Source organism: Eulemur rufifrons, chromosome 6 (assembly GCF_041146395.1).
Source record: "Eulemur rufifrons isolate Redbay chromosome 6, OSU_ERuf_1, whole genome shotgun sequence".
Taxonomy (NCBI): domain Eukaryota; kingdom Metazoa; phylum Chordata; class Mammalia; order Primates; family Lemuridae; genus Eulemur; species Eulemur rufifrons.
Window position 1 is genome coordinate 103,815,745 of NC_090988.1, and position 23,264 is coordinate 103,839,008.

A 23,264-nucleotide genomic window follows, 5' to 3' on the forward strand; every position below is an offset into this window, starting at 1 on the left:
ATTCCCATGGCAGCTTGGGAAAGGGAAGGCCAGATGGGGGCCCCCTGCCCATCTGTCCCTGGGAGAGGGGCCTGGACTGGCCGCCAGCCACACACTCCTAACCTGGTCACCCCTGCAGCCTGCCCGCCCACGCATTTGCTTCCCTTGCTCATGTGACACACTCACAGCGAAAGCCTACGGTGCCCTGGCACACATGACCCCCAAGGCTTCAAAGGTGACCAAGACACACAGCCATCCACAGGGGGCAGAGGCTCAGACAGGCATGGTGGTTAATTGCAGTACTCAGGGACAAGAACAGGAAAAGCTCGATGATGATGGCCAGGTGGTCAGGAAGTTTGTCCTGCACCTTAAAGGACTAGCAAGGTTTGCAGGACATGGGGATAGGCCCTGTAGCAGGGACAAAAAGTTAGGGAGGGCCGGGCGTGGTGGCTCACGCCTGTAATCCTAGCACTCTGGGAGGCCAAGGCGGGTGGATCGCTCAAGGTCAGGAGTTTGAGACCAGCCTGAGCAAGAGTGAGACCCCGTCTCTACTAAAAATAGAAAGAAATTAGCTGGACAACTAAAAATATAGAGAAAAAATTAGCTGGGCATGGTGGCGCATGCCTGTAGTCCCAGCTACTCGGGAGGCTGAGGCAGAAGGATTGCTTGAGCCCAGAAGTTGGAGGTTGCTGTGAGCTAGGCTGACGCCACAGCACTCTAGCCCCGGCAACAGAGTGACACTCTGTCTCAAAAAAAAAAAAAAAAAAAAAAAAAAAAAGATTAGGAAGCAAGTGGAGGAGGCTGAGGGCTATACTGTCGGTCAAGTGGTGCCTGTAACCCGATAGGACACCTGTCTTGGGAGACACCAGTAGTTTGACGCCCACTCCCCTCATCTCTCTAGACTTTGGGGAACAATGCTCTCCTGAACAGGTTGGAGCTTGGATGGAGGAGACCTCAGGCCTGAAAATCCTGACATGAGCGCCCCAGCCCCCGAGCCAGGACCCTCCCCACGACCCCGGCCCATCCCGCAGGCTGGGAGCACCCCCCCCCCCAGGACCCCAGCCCATCCCGCAGGCTGGGAACCTCCACCAGGACCCCGGCCCACCCCGCAGACCGGGTCTCCCCCTCCCCACGACCCCGGCCTGCCCCGCAGGCCAGAACCTCCCCACCCCACGACCCCAGCTCACCCAGCAGGCCGGGACCCCCACCCCACGACCCCGGTCCGTCCCGCAGGCCGGGTCTCCCCGCCGCGCTCAGAGCCTCACCCCTCGGTGTACTCGGCCTGCAGCAGCCCCAGGTAGGCTTCCCACTTGTTGCCGACGATCTTGCCGCAGGTGAAGCAGCGCACGGGGATGATCATGATGGCAGCTAGGCGACCCGTCTCCGCACTGCGACCCCGGCGCGACTGCGCTGCAGGCTCCGCCCGGGCGCGTCCACCGGCGCGGGGGTCCTGCTCTGCCCGGCCCGCCCGGCTCGCCCCGGCCCCCCGGCCTCGGCGCCGCGGACGTTCGGGCCCCGCCGCGACCCGCTTGCTTCGCGCGGACGGGCTCCCGGGGCCTGCGCGCCGCGGGAGGAGCAGACGGCGCCCCCCGCCCGCCGCTTTGGTACGTCCCGGCGCGACGGCGTCCGAGCGGGGCCGTAAGAGTGCGGCGGCGGCGGTTCGCGATTCTCGTGTCCGCTTGACTGACAGCTGCGCGGCGGGAGCGCACTGGGGAGCGGACGGCGCGGGCGGCGGGCGGCGCCCAGGTAGGTGCCGCGCGGGGGTGCGGCCGGGGTCCCTCCGCCCGCCGCCCGAGCCCCGCCCGGCCGCGCCAGGACGCGAGGTGGGGCGCGCGAGTTCGAGCCCCGAGACAGACGCAGCAACAAGTGGGGGGCCGGGCGGGGGGCGCGGCGATGCGCGCGGGGCCGGGACGGAGGGGCTGTCGGAGGTCCGGCGGCCGCGGGCGGGCTTCCCGCCGCCCCCGCTGGCCCTGTCGGGAACGCGGTGTCTCCGCCTGGAGCCCCCAACCGTGGGGTGCCGGGGCTCTGCCGCCGAGTTTGGGGCGTTTCATGCTTGCCGCGGGCCCGGACCTTCGGGGCGCCGCCCCAGCCCCCGCCACGCTCGGGCCGCGCAGGAACGGCCCCCGCCGGGTACTTACCTGTAGCCCCGACGGCAGGGGACGGATGGGGGCGGCGGCTGCTCGCCCTGTACCGCCTCTCTGCGCCCCTGTCTGCTATCTTCCGGCTCCTTCCAGGAAGGGGAAGGGGGTCCGCGCCATCCCGGCCCTCGATCGGGGCATCGGCGCTCAAATGCACCTCCGAACACGGGGACAGGGGCCGGGGAGGGAGGTCCGGGAGGACGTGGTTTGTGATCTTGGGAAAGGGCACCCTTGGGCAGAGTCCTGAAGGCTGTGCCTGCAGGACCAGATGACCCCTGGAGGTGATGGGACCTCTGGGGACTTCAGGGATGGGGTGCTTGTGTCTCTGGGATGGGGTGTGGGGAGGCTGGCACCGGCGACCTTCTTGCTGTGCTGGTGGGTGACCCTGGAGGGGTGGGGTCAGTGCAGGGAGAGGCAGGGAAGTCTCCTTGGAGGAGGTGAGCTGTGGATTGTGGGGGCTGGGGTGTTGCAAAGTGGCACCTGTGAGGGCTCAGGGCAGGTTGGGGCTGTGTTGGGTCCCGGGCATCAGCTAACTGCTCTCTGGGCAAATGCTGGAATTTTGCCCTAGTTGCAGGGGAGGGGGATGAAAGGTCTCATGGGGCTGGCCAGAGCCACTGTCCATCTGGGGTTTTTGGTCCCACCCTGGCCTGGGCCCTGGGCAGCTTCCTCCTGGGCATTAGCCGTCCCCCACCCAGCCACGTGCAGAGCCACGAGACACGAGGCCACTTCCCTTCCCTTCCCCCTCCCCTCAGGCTGAGTGGACGCACAGCCTGCCCTGGCCTGGCCAGGGGCCTGGGGTCAGATCTGGCTTGGCTGCCCAGGCTGCTGGTGGCTGTGGAGGTGAGGGGGCGGGGGCGTGGGATCCAGGATGTCAGGAGGGTGGGCCCTTGGGAGCGGGTGGGGGCTGAAGGCTTCCTGGAGGAGGGACCCTGGGCCTGTCCCCCCCAGTTCCTGCCAGGAGGAGTTGTTTACTCTGGGAGACTTGGGGCAGCGAGCCTCCCTCCCAAAACCTGGCTGAGCCAAGTTGACATTCCTGGAATTCCGAGCGTGTGTGCTCCCTGATTTCCCGGGAGGGCCCTGGGAACTCAAGGCTACCCCTGTGCACTGCCACCCGCCTCGCATGTCCGCATAGGCCCCCACATGTGCACGGAGGCCCCTGGGCTCCTCCCTGGCTCTGCTGTGGCTCAGGCCTGTCCTTTGCCCCCACCAGGCTAGACTTGAGGACCCTGGGCAGCCTCAGAGGTCTGCCCTGCCTCGGCCCTGGGTGGCCTGTCCCCCCCGGCACGTGTGTTTGGTGAGCAGGGGTAGGTGGGTGTGCAGTGTCTGTGGGGCCTGGCCTGGGCCTCTGGGAGCATCGGGTGGGGTTTCACAAGAATGGGGCGTCCAGTCCCCTATGGTTGGCGTCGAGGGGCACAAGGAGAGGGAGGGTTTTCTTACATGTGGTTTGGAACCCGCTTGAAGGGGTCACTTCAGGGAAGGGGACAGGGGAAACTCGTGACTGGAGTTTCAGTTGCCCAGCCCCTCCCACCCTGGGTGTTGCCATGGAAATAGGCCAGCCACGGGGGAGGGGAGGGCGCTAGGCAGCTGGGTGGAGCACTGGGCTGGGATTGGGCAGACCTTGCACCCTGGTCTTGGATCACAGCCTCAGTTTCCCCATCTGTAAAGCTCTGGTCGGACCAGAAGCTGCCCACCAGGAGGGTCTGCATCCCCAGGGGGTGTGGTGACAGCCCCTCTCCCCAGCCTGCCCCCACTCCTGTGCCTCTGGCTGGGCAGGCGCAGATGTGTGTTCCCCCGGAGGGCATACCGTGGAGGGCCGTGAACGCGTGTGCCGAACACCTCCCTGGTGCACACACGCCCCGGCCAGCGCCTGCCGCACCCCGGACAACACGCGTTCAGCACTGTCCGAGTGGCCCTCGAGACCTGGCAGTGTGGGCAGTGGTGTGTGCCTGAACCTAGTGACCCACACCTCTGGTGGCATTCGGCCGCCATCCCGCTGCCTGGGCTGACGTGCCCCTGAGACTGTTCTGTAGGGTCCAGGTGACATGGGTTAGGGCCAGGGCTGCGGTGGGATGGACACCTGAGGCTGGGCTGCTCCTGGAGCCTGGGCGGGTGGAAGGGCCCCTCGGCCCCCACAGCCCCCGCAGAGAAAGACCTGAGGGTGCTGTGGAGGGACAGGGAGGACACCAGCCTGTCGGAGCGGGCCTTCATTGGCCCAGGAGAGGTGGGAGGGGCCCTTGGTTGCCTCCCCTGTAGGGGCGTCTCTCCCTCCCCTGGAGTGGGAGGGGGCGTCCCGCCCAGGCTGTGTGTCAGGGGGTGCCGGCTGCCTGGGGCCTGGGTGTCTGCGGTGCCCCTCCCCCATAGTGAGCGGGGGAGGGCCTGTTTGTGTTGGCGGGCCTCCCTGCCTCCTCAGATCCGCCTCCCAGCCTCCGGCCTGGGGGACCAAGCTGCTCTCCACCCCCGCTGCCCCTGCCTGGCTGTGCACACAGGCTGCGATTTGTCGCAGCATCTGGGGAGGTCCCTTTTTGAGTGGGACCTTGGTCTGGCCAGGTGGGTGTCCGTGGCCTCCTTGTGGCTCACATTTCCCCAGCAGCCCACGTGTCTTGGAGCCCTCAGTCAGCCAGGGTGGGGTGTGGAGCCTCTAGGTCCCCTCCTGCCCTGGGGCTGCCAGAGGGCCACTTGCCCCACCCCCAGGCTTGGTCTGAGAGGCCAGGCAGTTGGGCGGCGTTGGGGTTGAGCTGGTGGGGCGAGAGGGTGGTGCCCACCTTCGGCCCCCCGTTGAGCTCCCCCCAGGTGAGCTTCCCCCGGCCCCCACTGCAGTTGCTGGGTGGTGAGACAGGCAGATGGGTGGGCCTTGTGGGTCAGCACCGATGGCCCCTGCGGAGGGCCGAAGGGAGGGGTGAGGGGGGGCTGCCGGGCACCCTGTGGGAAGTGGACACACAGGCTGGTCTCAGGGTCAGGGGCCCCTGGGGGAGACACCACTGCATGTCTCTGTGTGTGCCACGTGTCTGCATGTGTCTGCGTGTCTCTGCGTGTCCCTGTGCTGTGAGTACGTATCTCTGAACATATGTGTTCTCCGCCCCCGCTGCCCCTTCTGCCCTGTAGGGACCTGGCCCCGTGGGGGCTCCCTGTCCCCTGGGTGCCAGCCCCCACACCTCTCCCTGTGTGGTTGTGTGGCTGAGGGTGGAAACCAGGGCTCCGTCTTTCCCTCCGCAGAGCTCGGGCCTGCCTTGGACACCGTCGACCACTCGCCCAGCCCCTGGCCAGCCTGCAGGCAAGCCCAGGTATGTCATGGCCTGGTTGGGCGGTGCGGTGGGGGTGGCACTGGGCCTGCCTCTGGGTGTCACCTGTGCCCGGCCCAGGGGCCATGCCAACTAGACACTGAGCATGTCTCGTTGGGGCCCCACCTCGGGGGGCACTGGGACTCCTGTGGGCGAGGAGCTGGACTTCGGGGCCGCGGCGTTGGGGAAAGACCCTCGCCATGCCGAGCTCTGCCAGCCCGGCCTTGCCTGGCCCCCTCTTTGGGTCTGGACAGCCTGGTGTGAATTCTGGACCTGCGAAGTCCAGACTCAGAGCGAGCCCAGTCCTCACCCTGACCGGCCCTGTCACCTGATTCCTCCCAGGTAGGCTCATCTGCTCATGGGGTGATGTGTGCAGGCTTTTGTAGACTGGAGGGGTGCAGGGGTTTTGGGGACACAGACTGCATCTGAGTGCTGGGCTCAGCGCAGGATCCCAGACCTGCCTTGAGACCCATGAGCAAGTCCAGGGGAGCCCTGAGCTGCCCCTGCCCCTCCCAGCCTCATCCGCCTGCGCTGCAGGAGAGATGGGCTCCAGATTCGTCCCTGCCCCGGGCAGCGTGACCCCACTGCCGCCCTGGGAGCCCCCACCTAGGGGAGCCTCCTCTACCACGGCCCAGCAAGTCCGCTCCCGGCAGGAGCACCCCCAGCCCAGCGTGCCTTCAGGGAGGGCAAGGACGAGTAGTGGGCTTATTTAGGCACCCCTGGAGGCCCATCTCCCTCGGTGGAGTCTGCCTGACGCTGACCTCTGACCCCACCAATGGCGTGACGTGGCAGGGTGCTGTTTTTAGTTCCAAGTCTGGCCTCTCTGAGGGAAGGCAGGGTGGGACTTCTGCCATTAGCCCTGGTCCTCCCTGGGCCCCTGTGGCTCCTGCCCTGCCCGTGTCTGGAGTGCCCGCTCCCCGCTCTCGCCCTCTCGTGAGCACGCCCCGAAGGAAGGGGCGCCTGAGGGTCTGCTGTCGGCTTGGGCACGCCAGGTGGCTCAGTCAGGCCAGGGGCTTTTGGGGGGGTGCCAGAAGTTTCCGGGGGCCGCTGGTGCCACAGGCTCTCTTGGTGAGCTGTGGGGTGGTCTCTGCTGGGCCCCTGGTGCGCAGTCACCGTTTTGACTCTTCCCTGGGGCCCAGACCCGACAAAGAGCCCTCAGGGAAAGCACAAGGTGGGGGGCCATGGGAAGCCCCAGGCTAGTCTGGGGCGGCAGGGGGCCTCCAAGCAGGCTTCCTGCACTGGGGGGCTCAGGCCGGCTGCAACCCACTCAGCGACGGCCGTGGCTGCAGTTCTCCTCGGCGCCACCAGGGGCAGCAGAGGGCTGCCGCCCTGAGCCCTGGTCTCAGGCCCGGGACCTGCCACCTCCGGGCTCCCAGCCTGGCCCTAGGGGGGGCCCGGGCCCGCAGGGCACGGCAGCCTGCCAGTGGCACCCCTATCCCTCCTGCCCTCCTTTGGCCCTTCCTCATCCCTCCCCTTCCTCTCCCCTCCTCTTCCTCCCCCTTCCTCTCCCCTCCTCTTCCTCCCCCTTCCTCTCCCCTCCTCTTCCTCCCCCTTCCTCCCCCTTCCTCTCCCCTCCATTACCCCTCCTCCTCTTCCTTTGGACTTCAGTTCCTGGGACTATCCCATGGGACGTCCACTTGATGGCTCTGGTGACCAGGGAGGTTTTGCCACAGCCCCGAGCCCAGGGTGCAGGGCATGTCTGTGCCTGCCAAGGCTCTTCACCCCAGGCCTGGGGCTCCCCTCCACCTCTGGGCTGCAGATCAGGTGGGGGGATCTGGACCACCTGCTGCTGCCCCCCACACTGGGGGCGCTTCTACCCCTAGCCCTTTGGTAGGGATGGCGCTTCAGAGAATCGAGGTGGGCCATGGGGCCACTGGCGGGGCATCTGTCCCCCGGCTTTGATTGTGGGCACCTTGTGCACACCCAGGGTGATGGGCTAGTGTGTGTCTGCTAGTGTCTGTGTGCACACCCCTGAGTGCAAGGTGCATTGGTGTGTTTATATGTGTTTGGGAGGGAGGTGAGGTCTCTCAAAGGTTGACTTCCAGTGTGGGCTGGACCACAATGAAATTCTAGGCCTCTCGTTCAAGAATTAACAAAAATTTGGCTGGGCGTGTTGGCTCACACCTATAATCCCAGCACTCTGGGAGGCTGAGGCAGGAGGATCACTTGAGCTCAGCAGTTTAAGACCAGCCTGAGCAAGAGTGAGACCCCGTCTCTATTTAAAATAGAAAAATTAGCCGGACGTGGTGTGCAGCTGAGGCAGGGGGATCGATTGAGCCCAGGAGTTGGAGGCTGCAGTGAGCTATGATCACACCACTATACTCTAGCCTGGGTGACAGAACAAGACTCTGTCTCAAAAAAAAAAAAAAAAAAAAGGCCGGGCGCGGTGGCTCACGCCTGTAATCCTAGCACTCTGGGAGGCCGAGGCGGGTGGATCGCTGGAGGTCAGGAGTTCGAGACCAGCCTGAGCAAGAGCGAGACCCCGTCCCTACTAAAAATAGAAAGAAATTATATGGACAACTAAAAATACATATAGAAAAAATGAGCCGGGCATGGTGGCGCATGCCTGTAGTCCCAGCTACTTGGGAGGCTGAGGCGGTAGAATCGCTTAAGCCCAGGAGTTTGAAGTTGCTGTGAGCTAGGCTGATACCACGACACTCACTCTAGCCCGGGCAACAGACCGAGACTCTGTCTCAAAAAAAAAAAAAAAAAAGTCACTGAGAAGTTCAAGAGGGTGACAGTAGAGCATCTAACCAGCGGGGTGCATGTGACTGCCCTTGGCCTGCTCCAGGGAGGCTGCACAGGGGCAGGAGCCCAACTTGGGCCCTGGGAGCCCTGTGTGCCCCAGTGGGGCTGCCAGCCTCCCACCGGGCTCTGGGGGTGCCTTGGGACCACTCCCGCACTCCTGTGTCTGTTCTGGATCCTCCTGTAAAGTCAGGAAACCTTGCGGACACCCCCTCCATGTCCTGCAGAGCGACCCAACATGCCGGGCACCTAGGGTTCCCCAAAACGCCCCAAGCCAGAACCTCCCCAAGTTGCCACCAGACAGCAACTGGGTCACCCCTTCCTTTGCATAGTGCTTTGCATATGGTTTGCGTGGTCGGAGGTCCAGGCTCCCCGGATGGCTGGGTCCGGGCCAGGCACCATGGGCGCAGGTCCCCTGGCTGGGAGCTGCCCAGGCCTCAGCCCCGGCGCTGGCCCCAGCCCCTGCCCTCCGTGAGCTTCTTCCCTCCTAGCGGGCGACAGTGGGGAGGGGGGCGGGCCAGTGCCGGCAGAGGGGCCGGGGCGGGGCGGGGGCGTCGCTGCGGGGCTGCGATTGGTCGGCCGGGGCAGAGCGCAGCCATTTGCGGGGGTCTGCGCGGGGGCGGGGCCTCCTCGCATTGGTCGGGCAGGGGTGGGCGGGGCGGGGGTAGCCGCGGGTCCGCGGGCAGGTGTCCGGGGCCCGCGGCCGGGTCCGAGCGGAGCCGCGCCCGCTGCCACTGCGGGGCGGGAACGGGCGGGCGCGGGGTCGGAGCCGGTGGGCGGGCGCGGGGCTGGAGGGAACCGGTGGGATGGCGCGGGCCGGGGCGGCGGGCGCGGGGCGCTGAGCAGCGGGCGCGATGCGGCGCTCGAGCACCGACGAGTCCACGTACCGGCGCAGCCCGTCGCCGGAGGGCAGGGGCTCGGGCTTCGCGCGCGGCGGCCCGTTCCGCCGCTGCAGCAGCCTGTGCGGGCGCGCGGGCGCGGGCGACGGCGGGGGTCCCTCCTGCGGCCTGCACGCGACCCCCGGCCCCAAGGCGGCCCAGGCACGCTACACGTCGCCCAAGGGCAACAAGTACGTGGTCTTCTACCTGGACCTCTCCTTCATCTTCCTCCTAGAGCTGAAGCGCTGCAGCATGGCGCGCGGCTGCCTCCAGGGCGTCAAGTACCTCATGTTCGCCTTCAACCTGCTCTTCTGGGTGAGTCGTGGCGGGGCCGGCAGCAGGGTCTGGGGGCGCCGGTGTCGCCGCTCCGGCTGGGCGTTGGGTCGAGCGAGCCGCGGAGAACCCAGGGTCGCTGCTCCGGCCAGGGCTGGCGGCGGAGGTTTCCGCTACTGCGGGTGCCCGGCCGGGCCTCTGCCCCAGGGCTGCCCTGCCCGGCACGCTCCCCTCTCTTGCGCATGTGCGCTCGGGACAGGGCCGCCCAGGACAGGGCCACCCAGGCGCTGCGCCTGTCCCGCCGCGGGGGTGGCCCCCGCCCCCCGCCGCGCCCCTCCGAGCGCTGACCCAGGGACCCACCTCCGGAGCTCTGCGAGGAGCGGCTGCTGGGCCCCTGTGGGAATGGGGTGGGGCCCCCGACACGCGGGCGATGAGTGCCTGCAGGGAGGCGCCTGGCTTTCCCGCCTCCTGGTCCTACCAGAGCTCCCCTAACTTCTGCGAAGGTGGGTTTGGTTTGCTCGGCCTTGGGGCGGGGGTGTCCCGTGCGGCTTGTGTGCTGGGTGGAGTAGAGCTGAGGGGCGGGGAGGACAGTGTCCACTCCACCGCAACCCACCCCACCCCATAACAGTAGGTCTCACACCTGGCCAAGGTGGAGCAAGCCTGGTGCGACCTGGACCCTGTCCACCCCTGGACCCTCAGGGGGGCTGGGCTGGAGTTGGGGGCGACCTCGGATTACCTGGGCCGTGCTGGGCTTCACTGGCTGGGCCAGGGGAGGCTCGGTGGAGAAAGGATGCCAAGGTCATTCTGTCTCTGGTCTTGATTCCCGAGCCAACTCTCCTGCACCTGGGCGCACAGGGGCGTGGCTTCAGCTCCTGCCTGGACAGCGGACTTCAGAGGGATGCTCACTTGCCTGTGGTCTAGTCAAGGCCAAAAGCCCAGAAACCTGGGGCCACCTTCCTGCTCTTTCCTTCGCTGCTGGTCCCTGGCTCTTCTCTCTCCAGCTTGGGTAGGGGCTGGGGGTCCCTGGGAGGGACAGCCAGCCTGGGCTGCCTGTGGGGTACGACCCAGGGAGGTTCCTGCCCCAGATGTCCACCTCCAGAAGAGGCCACCCCAAGGGTCTGTTCTCTGCTAGAGGTTCCAGGGAGGGCCGAGGCCCAGGACCAGGCCCGGAGGGTGCCCTGGAGGCTGGGGGCGGGCAGCGGAGTTGGGTGCGGGCTGGAGCCATGGCTGGGGCATGGGAAGAGGTGAAGTCTGCTCGGGTGGCTGGCCAGCAGCACCAGGCACCAGGGTAGTTAGTGCTAAGCACTGGCAGTGTGTGGGTGGGTGTGGCTGTGATGGCGGGGGTGTGGTAGGTGACGGAATGGGGGTCACTGCATGTAGGGGCAGTTCCTGGGAGGTGGGCAGGTCCTGCTTCTCTCTCCACCTGCTCTCCTCGGTCACCTGGACACCTGCCTTCAGGGAAGAGGAGGAGGGGCCTCCAGGGGGCCTGTCCCAGCCTCACGGGTCCCCAGGCGGAACTCGCTCTGCCCCAAGGGCCCTGAAGAAGCCTCCCTGCCCACTGTGGGGCAGACACGCTCCCTGACCCCTGTGGCGGATGGCAGCGGCTGACCCCCTCAACCTGAAAAGAACAAATCAGGAACCCTTGGGACCCCCTCCTAGGCTGGAAAATTCACTTGCTTTTTATTATCTAATTATACTCCCAGCCCAGCGAACTGCAGCCCCCGCTGCCAGCCCCCCCAACCCCAGCCTGGTGTCCGGTGGGGGTCTGAGACCAGAGGGCTAGAGCAGGGGGCCCTGCCCTGCCCAGGGGCCTGCTGGGGCTTGAAGCCACCATGCAGAGCACATGGCGGGGTGTGGATGGGTGGGGGCTTTGTGGAGGTGACAGGCACCCTCACCTTGTCCCTGAGTCCCTGCTGGTGACAAGGCTGGGGGTAGAAGGGCAGGGCCAGTGTACCCCTCCCCCAGCCCCAGCTCCTCTGCTGAGGGGGTGTCTGCGCGACCGGAGGAGGGATTTTTTTCCGTCCAGTTCCCAGTCACGTTGGGAGACCAGAGGACAGAACTTTCCGTGGTGTTGCCTCAGTCTCCCCACTGGAGCCAACCGTGGGGGCTGAGGCTGTGGGAGACGGTCCCCACCGGCTGGACCTCAAGACCCCTCTGTGTCTGTCCTGACCCCACCCTACAGGGCCAGGTGCTGGGCCTCCAGGGGTGCCCTGGCCGGTGGGGAGGGCAGTGGTGGGAGCCGGGTGGGGGGCTGTGCCCGTCCTGGTGCGGCTCCCGGAGACGGGTTGGGTATGGTTGGCCCAGGGAGTAGGTGGGCAGGACGTGAGCCTGCAGGCAGGAGGAGAAGGGGGGGGTGTGGGAATCGGGGGCCCATGCTGTGCACCTGCTCAGAGGTGGGTGCAGTGGTCTTTCTGTAGCTCCCTTCTGCCCACCTGCCTGATCAGGCTGCTCCTCGGTTTCGCTCTCCTGTCCCCCAGCTCCACCCTGGCACCCCTCTCTCCTGCCTGTGCCCCAGGACTCACCTCAGAGCCCCCATTCCCTGAAAGGCAGACCCTCCCCAAGGCCTCCCCTGACACTTGGCTTCCTGAGACCTCTTTCTGGGCCGAGACCAGACCCCTCCAGCACCCCTCACTGTAGGGTTGGGCCCCTGGTGAAGACCACGGTCCCTGACCGGGCCTAGGGTGGCCTTGGGGTCCTACTTGGGGGAAGGGGGAGGGAAGGTAAGGTAGCGCCAGAGGTCAGCTGACTCTTGTTTACGTGCTGAATTTGGCCAGAGGTCAGCTGACTCTTGTTTACGTGCTGAATTTGCGGGCCCCTGGAGGGGGCGCTGCCAGTGAGGGTCTGCACAGGGCCTCCAGCCATGGGGGGAGGGGAGGGGTCCTGAGGCAGCCAGGACGGGTAGATGGCATGTGCCATGGTCCCGGTGGTGGGGCTGGGTGTCCCCTGGGAGCCCTGTCCTCGCGGGAGAGGGCTGCGTAGGGCCCATGAGTGAGGACGGCCGGAGGTGGGGAGGGTAAGGGGTCCCCGCCCCCTTGCTCTCAGCCTCTGCCAGCTCTTCCCGTAATGGAATCGAGGCCCCGGGGGTGGATGGAGAGGACAGGCCGGCTCTTCCTGCCCTCCCCTCCCCGGCCCGACGGGCATCTGGGTAGAGGCTGTTTCTGTGGCTCCCTCGTGGCCAGCTGCGGGCTGTGTAAGGGCTGCCCACGGTCCTGCCTGGGCCCCAGCCAGCAGCCTGTCTCCTCCCAGGAGGGCCCGGCGAGCCCTCCACGCTGCCCCGTCTCCTTCCCACCCACAGCAGCCGCTCGGTGGTTGGGGCCTGCCCGGGCAGCCAGGGTGGGACCCAGGGCAGGTCCTGCCTTCCCCAGGCCTCAGTTTCCTTGTCTGCACCACAGGGCACTGTGCTGGGTCAGGGTCCCCTGACATGGGCTGGCACAGGAGGTGAGCGGTCCCCCTCAGCTCCCACCCAGCCTGCTGACCCCAGCTGGGCAGAGGCCTGGCTGGAGGAGGTGTGGGGTCAGTCAGGTGTGCAAACCCTGCCTCCCCCTGCCCTGCCAGGAGGGGACTCGGGCTGCCCCGGCCCTGCCCAGCAGGTTTGGGGGTGCTGCAGCCTCAGCGCCCCTCTCTCACCCCCAGGGCAGGTCCTGGCAGTGCTCCGGCGTCGATGGCGACTTGCTGGGAGAGGCGCAGGCTGGGCCCTTGGCTTTCTTTCCCTTTGATGAGCTACGACGACGTCCGACGGCCATGCCCAGCCTGCCTGCCACTGGCCTCCAGGCAGGGCGCTCTGATACGGCGGAGGAGGAGGGGACCCCGAGGGTGGCCAAGGGCCCTGGATCCAGCTCCCGGGGCCTCCTTTGCTGAGTTCAGCATCCTGGGTGTTCTCGGCGGGGACGGCAGCAAACACACAAGTCCATTTCTGCATAAGCCACCGTGCGTCTGCTCTTTGGGGAGTTCATGGCTCCTCTGATGGCTTAGGGGTGGCAGCGGTTGGTGGGGGGACCCTGCCTGCCCAGCTGTGGGCCCCAGGCGGCTCTGTCCACCTGGTGACCCAGACGGGGCTCCATGGGGCCTCTGTGGGTTCCCAGAGTCCAGCGTGGTGGCAAGGCAGGCAAGCCTCTGTGTGGAGAGAACTTTCTAGATATAGAGCAAAAGTGGAGGGCTCTGTCTGGGGCAGAGACATGGCCTCAGCTGCTGAGGGCTGCAGGGGACAGGCGGAGAGGCCAGGAGGCCTGTGCTCGGGAAGGGGGAATGCATGTGGTAGGTGTGGGGTCTCAGCTGCACCTGCCCAAGTGAGGCCCTGGCCCTCCGCCTCCTCCACAGTCTCTCCCCTGGATGCCCCTCGCCCCTCCCACAAACTCCTACTCACCCTGCAAGACCCAGCTCTGCTGCCCTGGGAGGGGTGAACTGCTGGTGAGGGCCACTCTGCTCTCCCTGCCTTGGACTCTGGCCTCAGTGGGTCCTTGGTCAGTGGGCGTGGCCAGTCTCCTCATCTGTGAGCGTGGGGGCACCTGGAGAGCCCCCAGGGTCGGGGTGAGTGGACAGGGAGGGTGATGTAAGGATCTGGTGTCTTGACCACTTCCCGCGAGTGCAGTTGCTCAGGGCTGGCTAAGGAAACAAGTCAGGGCTGGCGCGGTGGCGCACGCCTGTAATCCTAGCACTTTGGGAGGCTGAGGCGGGAGGGTCACTTAAGGCCAGGAGTGCAAGACCAGCCTGAGCAGCACAGTGAGACCCAATTCTACAAAAAGTGAGAAGAAAATTAGCCAGGTGTGGCAGTGTGCACCTGCAGTCTCTGCTACTCGGGACGCTGAGGCAGGAGGATCGCTTGAGCCTGGGAGTTGAGGCTCCAGTGAGCTGATTGTGCCGCTGCAGTCCAGCCTGGACGACAGAGTGAGACCCTATCTCTTTTTTTTTTTTTTTTTTTTGAGACAGAGTCTCACTCTGTTGCCCAGGCTAGAGTGAGTGCCGTGGCGTCAGCCTAGCTCACAGCAACCTCAAATTCCTGGGCTCAAGCGATCCTCCTGCCTGAGCCTCCCAAGTAGCTGGGACTACAGGCATGCGCCACCAAGCCTGGCTAATTTTTTCTATATATTTTTTTAGCTGTCCATATAATTTCTTTCTATTTTTAGTAGAGATGGGGTCTTGCTCTTGCTCAGGCTGGTCTCGAACTCCTGAGCTCAAACGATCCGCCCACCTCGGCCTCCCAGAGTGCTAGGATTACAGGCGTGAGCCACCGCGCCCAGCCAAGACCCTATCTCTTAAAAAAAGAAAAATGACAGCCAATTGCACAGATTTTAAGTGACAGGCTCTTCATACTTGGTAACCAACATCGCAGCCAAGATGGGGACATTTCCTCCACACACAGCCTTGGCCTGTGCGGGAACCCAGCCCTCCACTGGGCCAGCTGCCTGGCCATCTGCCACACCAGCCTGTGACTGGAGGGGCAGTGGGCAGAGGGCCAGCCAGCACTGCCCCCCTGGCCGGGAGGGGAGCACATGCCATGGTCCCCACCCCCAGCCTGAGGCCAACCCCAAAATCCACAGACAAGAACATCAAGGGCAGAGGAGGAGGAGGTAAAAGGATGTCAGCAGCACCTGCCACGTGCCAGGCCTGGGTGCCAGGGGTGACTGAGCCTCTTGGCCATCGTTGGCTCAGTCTTGGGCAGAGCCCACAGTCGCTGGTGAAGGTCAAGGTGGGCCGGTGCTGAGTAGGGCTGGGCTGACACCAGCCAGAGGACAGTCCCACACAGTGCTGGGCTGGGGCCCAGATGCCGGGCGGAACACAGGTGTTGCCGCCAGGGCTGCGTTTGACTGGGGAGGGACCTGGTGCTCCTGCCCTCCGGGGCCTCAGCCCTGCTTACCTGGCCTTTGGATGTTCTAATGGGGCCCATTTTCTCTTGCACTTTGAGGCTGTAATTTTCCTGCCAAAATGTTTCAAAAGCTGCATACATAGAAACATTTTCAAAATTACAGGTCATTTTATTAAGCACGTGCATGTATTCTTTAGTGCTGGCGCGTCTGAGAGTGTGCAGGGACGGGGCAGCCTTAGGGCTGGAGGGGAGCGCCGGGTCTCGAGGCGAGCCCGTGACCGTGGGCCTGCCTGTGACGGTACAGGGTGTCTATGATGGTGTGGGCTGGTGGTGTCTGTCTCAGTGCTTGTGATGGTGCCCGCCTGGTGGCGGTGAGCAGGTGGGGGAGGAGGTGAGGATGTTTCCTGGAGTGTTCTTCAAGGAAGTAAGTTCCTACCAGGCTGGGGCAGTTGTGGAAGGGGATGTGGCTTGGGGTTGGGGTACAGGGCTCCTTCCTGCCCAGGCCCCCATGGAACAGGGTGTTCATCCCCTAGCCCAGGCCTGGCGCCAGCCACTTTGCGTGGCATCCTCCCCGAGCCCTTCACGCATCCCTGTGGGGCGAGGGGAGCTCAGAACGGCTCGTTTTCCTGCTGACTTGAGCGGTCTGCTGTCCTTGGAAGGCAGAGGTGGACAGCTCGGGCAGTCTGGCTTTTAAATGACAGTTTTTCCTGTTGAACCAGCACCTCCTCTCTGCTGAGGGACCTGCCATCACCTGGCCTGATCGTTCAGCCCCGGGGGTATGACCCGCAGTGGGCTGCTTGGTTCCTCAAGGGCAGGACATGCTGTTAGCGGGGCATTGTGCCTGGGGTCACTCTGGCAGGCGGCCATTTCCCGGGGCCTCTTCTGTGGGGCAGACACAGAGCTGGGAGGGTGCCCCCCCTTGGTGATCGGGACCCAGGGCCTCACGTCCCCGGTCCTAGGGGCAGCAACAGGGTAGGGCCATGTGTGTGTCCTGTCTGCTCCTCCACTTCCCCCGAGTCACCTCCTGGGTTCTGGAAGGTTCCCTGAGACCTGGGAACCGCCAGAGGCCATGGGGGGCTCCTCAGCTCCCCATGGCCCCATCTCTCCATGTCAGGATGTGTCTGGTCGGAGGATTGAGCCATCGCCTGTCCAGGCCTCTCCTGTGCTCAACAGTGTTACAAGTGTCACCTCCCCTAAGATGGGGGGGGGTGCCCAGAGGCGCTGCCAGGCCCAGCCTCACCCCCTCCTAGCGGCCCTGGCTGCGGTCAGCACCGTGTACATCCCATGGCAGGGGGCCTGGTCCCACAGGAAGGAGGGCGTCTCTGTAGTGCTGGCAGACCCCTGCCCTGCCCTGCAGCTGTGCCCCAAGCCCAGCTCTCCCAGGGGGACAGACCCTGGTTCTGCACACTCAGGCACACCATGCTCCAGCTCGCCATACCCCGGGTGCACCCCTACCCTGGCGAGGCCCAGGCTGCCCTCCTTGGGCTGTGCCCACTCCCACCTCCACGCCCTTTCCAGGTCTCCTGGGTGTGCCCCTCGCCTCTGGGCCGGGGTTGGGCAGAAGCCACCCCAGGCTGGGCGCTGTGCTGAGGCCTCTGTCAGCTCCAGGGCAGCCCCTCCAGGGCCGTGCGGCCAGAGTGGGGGCAAGTCAGCCCTGCATCAGGATGCCCCCCATCCTGGTGCCCAGAGCACAGAGGCTGACCCCTCTGTGCCCAATCTGCCCATTTCTGCCCAGCCCCCACTCCCTGTGCCCTGGGAGAGGCCCTGGGCTCTGGGTGTCTCGGCTCGGCAAAGCTTCCCAGGGCGGGCCCTGAGCCCCAAGCTCCAGAAATGTCTTGTTTGTAGCTGTTCAGCAGAGGTGCTGGCCTTCCGTGGGAAGCCCCAGCAGGACAGAGCCTGCATTCACCCCAGGATGGACTGGGCAGGTGGGGGCTCTCAGGTGTGCTGGGAGGGCGGATTTTCCTGCTCTGCAGAGTCTGGCCCTGAGGGGCCTCAAAGGACCCCCGACATGAGTAGAGGCCTGAGCCTGCACCCCTGGGCGCCTGTGGCTGCTCCTGCCCTTGGGCTGGGAGCCCGGCCATGGCAGTCCTGCGTCCGGCTCTCCCCGGCCAGTGCGTGAGAACCCAGCAGCTGCTGCCCCAGCCCTGGGCTGGGGAGGGGTGTGCGCGTGTGCACCTGGCATTTGTCCCCAGGCCTCCCGGGGCAGGGTCTCGGGCCTGCCTGAGTGCGGGAGGTCCCTGTGTGGGCCCAGGCCCTGGGCCTGCTCTGGCCGGGCGGCTGAGGTGGTGGGATGGGGGCTCCCGACGGCCCATCTCCCAGCCCTAGTTTCTTTGGAAAATGGGTGTGAGTTTGGCCACTGGGGCTCAGGAAGCTTTTGTGGGGTGATGTGGGTGGACGCCGTTTCCTCAAGCCCGGGGGCTCCACGGAGTGGAGGGGCAGCTTTACCAGTCCACGCTCATGTCCTGTCCACTCCTCCTGAGCCTGCCCCCAGCCCCGGGGCAGGAACACACCCTCCCGTGTCATCCCGGGGTGACCTAGAGCCCACAGCCTCAGAGTCTGAGGAATGGGGGGCCAAAGCCACAGCCCACCGGCCAGCCGGGCTGAGCCTTGCTCCCCCAGACTGGACGTCTCATCACGAGAGCCCGCGAGCCCTCAGACCCACTGCCCTTCCCTTCCCCCGACTCCCGTTCCCACTGATTTTCACTGTGACCAGCACCCACCAAATGCAGTGAAAGCCGCGTCCTGGAAGGCCCCGTGGGGAGGGGGCTGTGAGCAGGTGCTCCTGGAGACCCTCCTGTCCCACCAGTGCCCACGTGGTTGAGATGAACCCTGATTAATTATGAGCACAGGTGTGAGGGCATCAGAGCTTCCTTGCCTAGGGCGACGGGGGCACAGGCAGGGATGCCGGCCGCAGTGTGGACGGCAGACACCTGGGGTCTGGTGTTTGGGACCCCCAGGACCACTGGCCAAGAAGCCCGGTTTGGGAATGAGGGGGCAGGGGCAGAAGTCAGCATGGTCCGGGGCATCTGTCCAGGAGGCAGACCTGGGGGGCAGCATGGGCGGGTACAGGCTGGGCCCTGGGGGCTAGAGGAGACGCAGGCCCTCTGCTCCAGGCAAGGGGGTGGGCGGACACTTCCTGGGAGGAGTGGCGTTCTGGAGAGGCACTGCGGGCCCCCCCCCCCCCCCGTTGGCTGCCACAACATCAAGGTCATCTCAGGCAGGGGCTGGCACCCCAGCACTGTGGGTTGGGGGGTACCTGCCCAGGGTGGGGCGCCCAGCCCCCGTGACCCCATAGGATTCCTGTCCTGGGAGGCCAGCAGGGCAGGTGAAGATGGGCCAGGGGCCTGCCCTGGACACCCCCAGGGCCGTTGCGGGCATTTAGTGGGACTCTGGGTGGCTGGGGCTCAGGCTGAGGGGCAGCACAGCCTTGGGGCGGGCTGGGCTGTGCCAGGGGCGGAGCCTGTGGCCCTGGCTCACGCTGCCTCTCCTGCTGTGCTTCCAGCTGGGAGGCTGCGGTGTGCTGGGCGTTGGCATCTGGCTGGCCGCCACGCAAGGGAACTTCGCCACCCTGTCCTCCTCCTTCCCCTCCCTGTCGGCCGCCAACCTGCTCATTGTCACTGGCGCCTTTGTCATGGCCATAGGCTTCGTGGGCTGCATCGGGGCCATCAAGGAGAACAAGTGCCTCCTGCTCTCGGTGAGTGCCGGCAGGGCCTGTGCGGGTGTCGCGGGGGCAGCGCCAGGTGGGGGCTCCAGTGGCTCCCCAGGCCTTGGCTGCTGAGGTCCCCCTGACACGGGGCCTCACCTCGGGGGCCTGGCCTGGAGGGACAGGAGGACCACGCTGGGGCAGAGGGTCCGGGGGCCTGGAGCAGCCCTGGGGGGCCTTGCTGGGTCCTCCAGGCCAGGTTGGGCTCGGGGGCTACTCACCCAAGAGAACATGCTGCAGCTTGGTGTGGGCCTCCCTTGACAAGGTGTGGACGCACGTGAGCAGAGGCACACCCCATACATGTGTGCACACACGTGTGCAGCCACTACTGGGCTTGTTCTCTCCAAGCCTCATCCCTGACCACCTCCAGCCCCACCCTGGGCCTGGGCCTGACCTCTCAGCTCCCCAGGACCCTCTGCTGTGAGCCTGGCAGCCCGGCCGGCCTCAGGGATGGATCTTTGGGCAGGAAAGTGTTTCCCCTCCTCAGAAACGCTAATCACGGGTAATTAAAAAGGGGAAGGATTCCTGAGTGAGCCCAGCTGAGGCCTGGGGCCAGGTGGACACCTGCTCACATCTAAGTCCCGAGGCTGCAAGGTGTCCCCTTGTCGGAGGGGCCTTCCTCAGGTCCCGGCCCTGGTGGAGCCAACCCACGCCCCTCCACGCCCCCATCTGTCAGTCTTCACAGAGTCCAGCACGTTCAGGAAGACGTTCCCAGTTGGGGCTGGGAACCCCGTGGAGGCAGTGAGGGGAACGCAGGGCACAGTGGGGTCTGTAGAAGCCCTGCTGGGGCTCAGGGCTCCTGGGACAGTGGAGGAGGCTGCAGTGTGGCCCCCGCAGGAGCCCAGCACCCTCTGCCCAGGGGCTGGCTCAGCATCCGGAGCCCAGTCTCAACAGAGACCAGGCAGGGACGAGGGATGATGATGCCTGCCCGTGGGCCCGCCCCACTCATGCCCACCCTGTCCACATCTCCCTGCCTCTTTGGGGGTGTCAGTGACCCACATGGAGGGACAGGCTGGGAAGGCTGCCTCTCCCGCTCAGCTGGCCAGGGGCACCCAGGGTGGGTTTGGGGCCGTGCCTTGGTGCTCAGTATGGGGGGGCTGCCTGGAGGGTGAGGTCTGTGCAGTCCGAGCCGGAGGCTTCCTGCAGCTGTCTCAGGCACCTTGGTCTCGCCTGAGGGGGCGCTGGCCACCCTAGCTGCCCTGCGGGGTGTGACTTGGGAGTTGGGGGGGCACTGTGGTCCAGTCCCGCCCCGCCACACAGGTGGGCAGGCACTGAGTGACACACTCAGGAGTCCTCTGCCTCCTGTGGCCACACGACGTTTGGGATCCATCTCAAGCGTCCCAGCCGAGGCAGTCTCAGTGCAGCTGACAGGCTGGTGGCTGGGGGCCTCAGAAATGGGGACTGGTCCTTACTTGGGGGTGTCTGGGTCACTCTGATGGGGCAGAGGGAGTCCAGGCCAGCCCAAGGCCACAAAGCTGAGAGGCCGAGCAAGATACGATGTCCACTGTCCTCAAACCTGGGACCGAGGGTTCCTGGCAGGGTGGGGGTGGCACTGGGGTGGGGGGCCTGGTGCAGGGATCTGGCTGGGGTTTCTGGCAGCACCACGTGGCCCTTGGCATGCTGTCAGGCTTGGGGGTGGCGGGGTCTGGGGTGGCCAGGGTCCGGGTCACCGAGGCCCGTCCCCCCGGCAGTTCTTCGTGATGCTGCTGCTCGTGTTCCTGCTGGAGACCACCATCGCCGTCCTCTTCTTCGCCTACACTGACAAGGTACAGCGACCTGTCCCCTGCCCAGTGAGCACCACGGCTGTGTAGACGGGAGGGGGCCTAGGCACCGTGGGCATGCACTTACCCACAGCCTCGAGGGGTTGCCGGCAGCACTGGGGGCGTGTTTGTGGCTCCCCACGCCCAGGGACGCTCAGCCAGGCCGACCCCCAGCCCTCCGGCGAGAACCTTACGGAGCCCGCGGAGCCCCAGCCGCTGCTCCCCCTCACGCCGCCCTCCCCTGCGTGTTGTCTGGAATTCCGATGGGACGTTCATCTCCTGTCCTGCCTTGTGTACATCAGGATGGGCCTGTTTGTGTTGTACACCCTGGTCACGATCTGGTAGTTTTGCTCACGTTGTTCCGTCTGTGGCCACGGGGAGCTCCTCTGCTCGGCTCCTGCATCCCTCTGACGTGCCCATCAGTGGACTTTCCCTGTGGGAGCGCTTCCGACTTTCTGACATGCGGGGTGCTCCAGGCTCCTTGTGGGACCCCTGCCCAGGCCCCAGGTCAGCCACTTCTCCAAGGAGCCCTGGTCTCCGCTGGAGGGGGAGCCAGAGACCAAGGCCCGCGCGCTCGCCGCTCCTGGGTGCCGCAGCTGCTGGCCCTCAGCTCACGGCAGGAATGCGTGTTTGTGCTAACAAGTGGATGCACACGTATCTGCTCGCCCCGTCCCTGAACCCCAGGATCCCATGGTCCTCCCCCAGCCTGAGGAGGAAGCCGGGGAAGGGCCTCCTGAGCGGACACCAGGCCTGGACTGTGCCCTCAGCTTGATGGGTGCCGCCAGGCAGTGACTTCATGGGGCAGATGGGGGCTGGAGAGAGGTGGCACAGTGAGGGGCCCTGCTGACCCCGCCGCACCCCCAGATTGACAGGTACGCCCAGCGAGACCTGAAGAAGGGCCTGCACCTGTATGGCACGCAGGGCAACGTGGGCCTGACCAACGCCTGGAGCATCATCCAGACAGACGTGAGGCGGGTGGCCTGGAGGGGTGGGCGGGGCCACAGGTGCACCTCTGCCGCGGGCTGGCCTGCCCTCCCCCCCCCAGCTGCAGCGCCAGGCCTGTGCTTGCCCCCCAGTTCCGCTGCTGTGGCGTCTCCAACTACACTGACTGGTTCGAGGTGTACAACGCCACGCGCGTACCCGACTCCTGCTGCCTGGAGTTCAGCGAGAGCTGCGGGCTGCACGCGCCCGGCACCTGGTGGAAAGCGGTGAGCAAGACCTCGCTCCCTGGGGGTTGGCAGGGACCTGGAGGGTGGGCGCTGTGAGCCAGGAAGGCTCCAGCCTGGGTGACGCGGCTCTCCCCCAGCCCTGTTACGAGACCGTGAAGATGTGGCTCCAGGAGAACCTGCTGGCCGTGGGCGTCTTCGGGCTCTGCACGGCGCTGGTGCAGGTACAACACCTGAGCTGCGAGGGCTGTGCCCTGGGAGGGCAGCAGAGCAGCAAAGGCCTTGCCCCTGTGGGGCCGTGATCGGGTGGGCCTGGTAGTGAACGCTCCCCTGCAAGGAGCCAGTGTCCTGGACAGAGGCAGGGCCGCAGGGGATGGGCAGGGGTGGACAGGCTGCCCTGAGTGCCAAGCGTGGCTGTCTCCCAGCAGAGGGTGGGGGGGTGTCAGCCAGGTTCCTGCAGCTCTAGGCCTGGGAGGGTCTGAATCCCGCAGGGCAGGGCCTGCTCACCCAGGCATGGGGGGTGGGGGGGCAGGTCCCGGGGGTTTTAGGGCTCAGCCCTTAGGCACCCCCCTTCCTGCAGAGTTTGGCCACCCACCCTGGGCTCCACTGGCAGTTCTGGGGGTGTGTTCTGGGCCCTGGCGTCTCTGTGATGACCCAAATCGAGGAGCTGGGGGTGGGTGTGCAGAACTCTGCCCGCTGCATCCTGTGCCTGGGTGCATCAGGGCCAGGGCACCTGCTGGGGGCGGGGCCCCTGGGCAGTGGCCTGGGCTCCCTGAACAGCCCCACCCTCCTGTCCCCACAGATTTTGGGCCTGACCTTTGCCATGACCATGTACTGCCAGGTGGTCAAGGCGGACACGTCCTGTGCGTAGGCTGCCTGCCACCTCGCCGCTTCTCTACCAAAGGCTGCCACCCCCCAGGAGATGGCCACACGCCCACCTTTCCCACCACAGGACTCGGTGCTGCGCTCTGGCTGGGTTCTCGGTGCACCTGCTCTGAGCAGGTGCCTGCAGCCCCTGGGAATCCTGTCCCTGGAAGGCCCTGGGGTCTCTGCACCAGGCGGGAGGGGTGGCCAAGTGCTGGCTGCGGTACCCAAGGCTGGGGGCGGGAGGGGCCACCAGCACTTTTTATATCCATGTATCCTCCAGAGCAGTGTTCACACGGGGTGGGGCGGCCAGGCTGTGGTCCCCAGCCTCCCACAGACACTGGGTGGGGTGCAGGGGCTGGATCGCAGCTGCCCTGAGGCACCCACTGGTCCTGGTGCTCCAGGCGGGGCGCAGGCCCCGTCATCCACATTCCGGCGGTGCCCGGGCTCCAGGTGCCTCTCAATAAAGAGTGTGAGCAGCAGCCTCCGTGTGTGTCACTGGTCTGCCCCCAGCTGGCTCTCCCTGCTGGCGCCAGGCAGACTCCAGCTGCCACGCAGCAGGGACGCTCCCACCAGTGCAGCCTGGTGCCTGCCGGGCTGGCCAGGAAAGCGCAGGCCTGGGTCAGCTGCCGCAGGGGACAGAGCCACGGGACCCCTGGTTAAGGAAGTCCATTACA

General features: G+C 65.9%; 1 protein-coding gene across 5 annotated transcripts; it reads left to right on the plus strand.

Annotated features, from left to right (window-relative positions):
- Nucleotides 1–1,643: 1,643 nt before the first annotated feature.
- TSPAN4 (tetraspanin 4) lies at nucleotides 1,644–23,063 on the plus strand. Of its 5 annotated transcripts, none has more exons than XM_069471883.1 (9): nucleotides 1,644–1,725; nucleotides 5,331–5,398; nucleotides 9,254–9,333; nucleotides 18,597–18,788; nucleotides 20,489–20,563; nucleotides 21,422–21,523; nucleotides 21,634–21,765; nucleotides 21,864–21,947; nucleotides 22,526–23,063. In XM_069471883.1, exons 3-9 carry the CDS (start codon nucleotides 9,271–9,273, stop codon nucleotides 22,592–22,594), a joined length of 717 nt encoding a protein of 238 aa, XP_069327984.1. In that variant the 5' UTR covers nucleotides 1,644–1,725; nucleotides 5,331–5,398; nucleotides 9,254–9,270; the 3' UTR covers nucleotides 22,595–23,063. The 5 variants fall into 5 exon arrangements, with proteins under 5 accessions (XP_069327984.1, XP_069327986.1, XP_069327983.1 ...); XM_069471885.1 differs by lacking the exon at nucleotides 1,644–1,725 and adding an exon at nucleotides 4,557–4,664; XM_069471882.1 differs by lacking the exon at nucleotides 1,644–1,725 and adding an exon at nucleotides 4,703–4,907.
- Nucleotides 23,064–23,264: the final 201 nt, after the last annotated feature.